Source organism: Achroia grisella, unplaced genomic scaffold (assembly GCF_030625045.1).
Source record: "Achroia grisella isolate CSIRO2021 unplaced genomic scaffold, CSIRO_AGI_Agris_v1 utg512, whole genome shotgun sequence".
Classification (NCBI taxonomy): Eukaryota; Metazoa; Arthropoda; class Insecta; order Lepidoptera; family Pyralidae; genus Achroia; species Achroia grisella.
In genome coordinates, this window is record NW_026712906.1 from 2,204,934 (window position 1) to 2,212,792 (window position 7,859).

General features: G+C 33.8%; 1 protein-coding gene across 1 annotated transcript; it reads right to left on the reverse strand.

Moving 5' to 3' along the window:
* Positions 1-2,519: 2,519 nt before the first annotated feature.
* Positions 2,520-7,117, reverse strand: LOC131846814 (E3 ubiquitin-protein ligase RNF25). Its single transcript, XM_059196224.1, has 7 exons — positions 6,992-7,117; positions 6,612-6,918; positions 4,811-5,029; positions 4,105-4,221; positions 3,651-3,770; positions 3,153-3,295; positions 2,520-2,586 (listed from the first exon to the last, which is right to left on the reverse strand). The coding sequence occupies exons 1-7, from the start codon at positions 7,012-7,014 to the stop codon at positions 2,520-2,522; spliced, it is 996 nt and encodes a 331-aa protein (XP_059052207.1). The 5' UTR covers positions 7,015-7,117.
* Positions 7,118-7,859: the final 742 nt, after the last annotated feature.

Here is a 7,859-nt window from a genome sequence, read left to right on the forward strand (position 1 = left end):
TAAACACAAATATATTATGACGTGGTCTAAATTGAGGCTTAGTGTAAACGTCATTGATTGAATTAAATTCAAATTATACTAGAATTATTACGCGCGTACTGAGCTATCTGTACTTCTGTGACTAAAGTCATATCTGGCAGGAGTTGGCATTCATTCGCTGCACAAGTCATTCTGCTGTTTTCGACTACTTTCTGTAGCTTATGAAAAAGAAATCAGAATTGTATTTGTGTAAGAGCCTGTAAATGTTTTAAAAATGAAGTAAACACTGCAATTTCTTAAGTAAACCTTTAAATACATAGGTATATCTATGAAACTGCTGAAACTGAAAAATTGGTTTCACCGCTTTATACCGTAACTTTTTTGTTCAGAGTGACGCAAATCTATTATATATGGAGGCGTAATATATATATATATATATTATATATTACGCCTCCATAGACAAAATGTCCCACCACATTTTGCATCACATTTTTTAAATATAACAAATAAGTTGACCAAAGACTTCAAACATTTGACACGTTAATTATTACCTTATTACATGGAATACTAGGGCTTGACTAGGATTCGTTACAGAAATGTGTCTTATACTAAGAGTACATTGAGTTACTACCATATTTAGTTATATGTTTTGTGCCGCGCCCCACCTTATGTGTATAGCATTATGGATTATATTAAAAAAGAAAACACATTTTTTAATATATCACGTACAATTATTAATAAAAAGTAAGTTGTTACTTAAACTGTCTTTTCTATTTAATCAATTCCACTTTCAAGTCATACTACCAAGACTAGGGTTATTACACCTGGAGAGGGTATATGAAAAAAAATTAATTTGATACAATTTTAAACAACATTATATATTTTTAAATTATAAATTACACGAACAAACATTCATAGAGGATTCTCATATAAATATTTATATGGCTTCAATAATACTCTTGTATTATATGAATAAATTATTTTGACTTTGACTTTGATGCCCCAACAGTTACAACAACCCTTGTCAATACATTAAATAAACCACAACAATTAATGGAAACAATATCCACAGCAACAAAACCATGATAATAACAATGATTCGTTGTCATACTAACCTTTAGTATGATGGCAAAAGAATATAAACATAAATTCTTCACCCCCCCCCCCCCCCCCCCCCCCTTCCTCTCCAAACGCTCCGTGTGTATATATATATGTTTATATTGTAGACAGTTTCCATCTGGTAAAACATTTATCACAATATTCATAGAAACTAAAACGCTCTACAAACCTATTTTAATTATTATAGGGTGCTGTCCTTTTCTTTCAAATGAACTTTTTAGGTTAGGTTGGGTAAAGGACAACATAATTAAAGTAGGTAAGCAAGATATTTGGCATTATTATGAATAAGGGGTGTCAGTTTTCATTTCCATATCAGTGGTAACAAAATAATGACTTAACTAAAACATGTGACAAAACAGAAAAATTAATAGTAAAATTAGCTAAACTATTGTAACCTTTATTATTCCTAGATGAGTCGCTGTGGATATATTTTCCTATAGAATGCGGATGCGAGAGTCATGTTTCGTAGACTGATTATGAATAGTATCATAAACTAAGATAATTTAAAGGAGAAGAGAGAAACTGTAATATGTCGTAAAATTAAACCGTATGTATATCATTAAATTAAATAATGAATTCGTGAATCACCGTATCACATTGTATTGAGTTAAATTCTGTAAAAAATAAAAAAAATAGTAGATTTAAAATTAGAGATTATCTATTATTATTGTACAATTGACCTTTCTGACAATGTTTATAAATTAAGAAAATGCGAACAATGCGAATAATAATAATATATAAAAACAATAACAAAAAAATGAATATGTTATATACAAAGCCTAAATTACTTTGAATATACATGAAACATGCCATTTTATTGGAAGTTTAACAAGATGGATATTATTATAATATTATATAAACTACCAAAAATGTAATATTCAGAAGGACTCCAAAATCACACAACCTTCAAATCTATAAATTGATACCTATCTAATTTGCAAATAAATTCGTTGGTTTATTCTATCTATCCTATTGGCAGCGTATGCGTGGTCCGGTCGTAGGATATCAGTAAATACTATTTTAGTAAATTTGACACTTAACAACATAGCAATACAGTATATTGTGCGATATACATTTACTTCATAACTAGGGTAAACTGTCAGTCTCGTAGTCCTAATTAAGTCGAATAGAACATAAAAGAACCCTGTATTAGAAAACATCGATATCGTTTTCGAAACGAACACGACTCTCGAATCCGCAAACATCCAAACGAGCTTTACGGCGCTCGACGCAAAGTATACTTTCGCATGACACAGAGCTACAGCGTCCGCGACGGACGCGTGTAGCTTCCAACTCCCGGGTGGAACGATCCGAGTGATTTGGTTTAGAAAAAGGGACTTAGTTGCCAGGGAGATAGGGAGGAGGTCGGCATGGCGGGGGGCGCGCTAGGCGGCGGGGGGCGGCGAGGCTGCGGTCGCGTGTCACCGCGGGGCGCCGCCGGCCGCGCCTCGACCGCGCCGTCCCGGCTTACCACGACGGTTGAACCCGCTGCAGGGAAATCACACATCTATTAGTACTATGTTACAGGTGTAATTAGAATGGTAAACAAGCTGACAACCTACTTAGTAGAAAGCGGTAACTTTATACATGAACAGCACTATGGACATTACGTTATCATGTGACTCTCGTGGTGGCAACGCATCATGTCGCTGTCATTCCAGCGGACTAAGATGTCATGCCTCTTACCTTGTATTTTCACTGCCTAATCTACATCCTACAAATAAAACACAGCTTAGAAAGCAAGCTGCTAGACGGCTGAAATAAGCGTGTTTTAGGCACACAGATTTTGTGGCAATTTGTCGATTCTGACAGACACAACAAAACCTTTGCCAATTTATAGGCAAGTAAAAACACACACTGCTGAAAATATTGATAACGAATCAAATCCGAGAGATGGTGGTAGTGTTCCCTATTTCAAGCTATTACTCAAACCTATACCATGCAAAAAGTGGACATGGCAAGTAGTAATTTATAATTGCGACAATGCTTCCGACTACCCTATCCGAGATAACTGCCGTGAAGGAATATTTCTAAATTAAAAAAAAAGAACTTACCGATAAGGTCCGCGGTACACTGGGCGGGAATGTGGTGAGCCAGGCGATAAATTGTCGTTAGATGAGTTGCCATTTGGTCGCACTCCAGATAGGGCTTCTGTCTTTGTGCTTTCCGGGTGGCCGCTGGAGGATCCGTTTGTAGCCTGTTGTTGAATTATCGCATGCGTTAACTATTATGTATAATGCACAAGACGATTTTTTTACGTAATTCGAGTGGCAAATATGCAAACGGCCCACTTGATGGTAAATGGTAATAATCGCCTATGTACATTAACAGCACTATGGATATCTGGTTATCAGCGAAGTCCGTCATGTCTTCCCTGTTCAGAGACATAAGATGTCATGCCTCTTATCATGTGATTTCACTGTCTAATATAAACCTAGAATTAAAACTAAGCAAGCTGCTTGTCGGCAGGAATAAGTAAGGTTAAAGTATTAAATTATATTATATTCGGGAAAATTATTGAATATCCAAGTTACAGTTAAAAAAAATCTTACATTGTCATTATCAGATGGTGAAGTGATGGTAAGTGGTGGTGGTCCAGTGTCCCCAGCACCCACTACACCACCCTTAGCGACCTGCTGCGCAAGTAGTGCCGCCATCTTCAACTGCAATGCCTGTGATATAAATGAATATGTTAAATATTTTTCAACAATGAACTTACTGCTACCCCTCTTATATTGCCAGTTGATTATAATAAATTAATGGTATTTGGACTTAAAAATCTAAAGTTACAACATTTGTATAAAAGAGCTTGTCTGTTGCAACAATAATGTATTTATCATTTTTCTTTTACAAGTTAAGATGTGCAGGAATTCTATCCTTGGTATTTATTTGGTCAGAGCAATGTTAATTTAAAATTAATGTAATCCTGTCATAATATTCAATCAATTTCACAGGATACAGAAATGCAAAGATTAAATAGAGTAAAACAGATAATAAGATTAAGACCTTAAGTTCAGCTGTTAAACAGAATGGTGGAGCGGTGACAGAATCTACAGGTAGAGGTGCTTTCTTCAGTGTGTCCACGTCACAGGAAACGGGACAACGGCATACAGGACATGTTTGCTGTAAATCAAAGATTATACAGTCATGTTAAATGCAATAAAAACCTTAATGTAATATCAATAGAGTACAATATCGAATTTCAATTTGATAGCGGTAATATTAAACAACAGGTAACAATGTTGTACCTACCTGATGGTAAATAGGATACATCGCCTATAAAAATGAACAATACCACTAACATCATCATCCTGTAATGCCTGCAATACATTAATGCTTGACAGCCTCATTGGTCTAGCGGTTTAGCACATTGTTTTAAGTCCAATGGCCATGGTTTCTATTCCTTGCATGGTGCAAACATTTGTTTGTATCGGTCTTGGTGTTTTCTATGTATATAATATATGTATTTACATAAAAAAAGTATTTATATCAGTTGTCTATTACCCATAACACAAGCTTGCTTACCGTGGGACTAGATGGCGCTGTGTTCATTGTTTTTTAATGCTTTACAGAGGATTCGTTTTCTTATTATAAATGCAGCTTTGCTTATAGTAGAAATAGGTGAGACAGAGGTACTGTTATAGTAACTTTATACAAAGACAAACTTAGTATAAATTTTTATAAGTGGTTGAAAAAATAAAGTCACACTCACCTGGTAAGGAGGTGCTTGCATTTGCTGCCAACTAGGCAGTTTCTCAAGCTCCTCTGTATAATTTTTTTTGCCCGCAATCAGATGGTTTGCAAGGCAGTGGCTATGGAAGTGATGATAACACTGAGTCTTAATGAACACATCTCCCTCAGCGAACCCAAAAAGGCATATCACACATTGCCCACTTGGGAGGTTGCTCTCAGTCAGGTTTTCTCTTATCAACTGTAATTTTTAATCTGTGGTTAGTACCATATCTAACTATTAAAAAGATTCATAATAGGTCGAAATGGGGGGAAGGGGATTGTGTAATAAGGTAATAGTAATGTAGAATTATAACACCATTGCTAACAATGTACCATGTCAGGTTGACATATAGTTCCCCCTGGAAACCATCATGTTAAATTCCTGGAATTTCCTGAATTTGTTACAATGGGCTACCTGATCTGACCTCCTACTCATTTCATCTTCCTCCACTGATGCCTCGCCAGCGTATACCGTTAGCGCAGGCGAGGGCACCATTCCATTATCATCCCTTAAAAAATAGGTTAGAATGTATAAAATATGTAATTTTTTTTAAATGGAATAGTGCACCTTACTGTTGATGTTGTGATGTTTCTATTAGTAATACTCCCCTATTCCTCAAATCATGATTGTAGACGAAGCGAGATGAATGTGTGAAGATAAAAGGTTAATGAAACTTGGTTCTCTGTTAACAATTATATATAGATATTAGGGGGGGGGGGGGGGAGCAGCGAAGTTAGTAATGGGAAGTAATGGTACTATGTATTATTCTAATAGTTTTTGTATTATAATTTGTAATTATGTTTTAAAATTACACCAGTTTAGCACTGGTTTTGCTACAGAAGACTGACCCTGGTAATGCAATGGTACATTGCCAGGATCAGCCTGTCATTGAATAAAAAAATACTGATGAACTAACTGACCAGACCATGATCATCCTATAATTGCCCTTCACACGAGTGTATACTGTTACTGTGGGGTGGGGTCCTATATGCATACTGGTGGTGTTATACATGAAATTGATTTTTTTTATTTGCAGAAATCTATATATCTATAGCAAACAAAAATATAGATAGATATCATTACTTTGATTCATCATCATTCATCAATAAATAAATTTAAACTAAAAAAAGCTGATTGTTTTTATATCTACCATTGTTATAAAATTGTTAAATTTATTGTTACACCAGATTGTTATTGGTTAATAACAATCTGGTGTCAACAAAACTTTAAAGGGTTCATAGCACCTTTTATTATCAATCTTACAAAATATATTTTTAATAATAAAATATTACTTAGTATGTTATAGTTATGTACATTAATATTATAGTTATGGGTATAATTATCTCATTTTTCTATATGTACATTATAAATACACTTATTTATTTTCTGTTGGAAATTATTATTCAAATTATCCATTTATTATTGAAATACAATAGAATTACATACCTACTATTTGTAGCCGGTTTTAAAACATTGTATGAATGAACATTTGGGTCACACAAAACCTGTTACTAGGTCATACTGTTTTAGATTATAATATTGTGTTAAGGGACTATGAAAACTTTATTTAAATAAGAAAACAATTAGATACTGCAGACATGTTTGAATTTTTAATAAAACATACAGCATACACATCTGTATAAGTATACATGTAGCTGTATATATTTTGCTCTGTACATATATTTTATAACTAAATACAATATACTATTTTTTGAAGCTGTTTAAGTTATTTTTATCATTCATTATAAATATATGGTTTGGCATTGAAAAACTTTCTCACCTCAATCAATTCAAAAACGACAGGTTGACCCAGACAATCAAGTAATTTATCGCGAATTTGTGAATTAACAGTCGCCAGCAATTCATCGTCCAGGCCTCTAGGATTCCTCAGCCTCACCTCCGGACTGCATTCAGGATATCCTGGAGTCAATTTCACCTCCAGGGTGACACAGACGAATTGCTGGTCGACATCATCCCCCGTAGAGGGGTGTACTACCGTTTCTATGATATGTGGCACATCATTTACACGTTTAATCACTACATCGTCCATCAATATAGCTTCCAAAGCCTCTATTTCATCGGAAATCCTGTAAAATTAATAATTTTAAGATTAATTATACTTAAAATTTAAATTATTCGTGACGAACCGAGTTCACTCACCTTTCGTCCACGGTGGTCGACATGATTACTGAAATCTGGGCTAGCCTGGTATTACAAGTGCATTCATTTGAGACAGGCGCAATGCAGACGGTGCAGCTAAACAGCTGGGAAGTTCAGTCAGATGAACTCTCAATAAAAATCAATCATGATGTACCATGTAACAGATAACAAATATTTGAACCATAGAGTACTAGAAATTATTACAATATTTTGGAGAATTCCTTGTCTATGGTTCCAAACGTTCATCACATAATACTATGTAAAAGCGCCATCTGTAGTTACATATTTTCACTAGCTACAAGAATATTAACGGAAGCAAGAAAGCTTGCTTTAGCGCGGTTATTGCTACATTCACATAAGAGCGGAAATTTTAAAAATTGGTTCGTGCAGCAGGATAATCTATGAGAAATAGCATTACCTTTAGTTCTATTGGTAATGAATATTTTTATTCCGAGATACAATTTTTGTATCTCTATTATGATATACAAATATACATATTTGTATTTTTATATTTAAATATATTTGTATTTTTATAGTAAATAAATAGCAAATTATAACAAAGAGCAACCTCTTTGTTATAATTTGCTATTTATTTACTTTATAAGCTGAGATATAGTCATTCCCGCTTGATTCTCTTTGTTGCCTTTTCCGTAAAATATTCATAAACACAATGTTTCATTCATAATGTTTATCATTATGAATGAAACATAATTTCATTAATATTTGATATAGACAATATTAAATCTTTAAAGCTGTGTTTAAATGAATGACTATTAAGTTATTCAATTAAACTATTAAGTGAAATGAAAACATTTAATAATAAGAATAAGAATATATTAATAAAATATTTTATTTTTTTTCAGACTAA

What these genes read in the sequence shown, in the direction of transcription:
- LOC131846814 (XM_059196224.1), bottom strand. Translation starts at nt 7,014, where the DNA reads ATGTCGACCACCGTGGACGAAAG. An exon ending in TGCAAGCACCTCCTTACCAG is followed by an intron (nt 4,222 to 4,810) that starts GTGAGTGTGACT and finishes TTTGATTTACAG; the next exon opens with CAAACATGTCCTGTATGCCG. An exon ending in GTGTACCGCGGACCTTATCG is followed by an intron (nt 2,587 to 3,152) that starts GTAAGTTCTTTT and finishes ATTTCCCTGCAG; the next exon opens with CGGGTTCAACCGTCGTGGTA.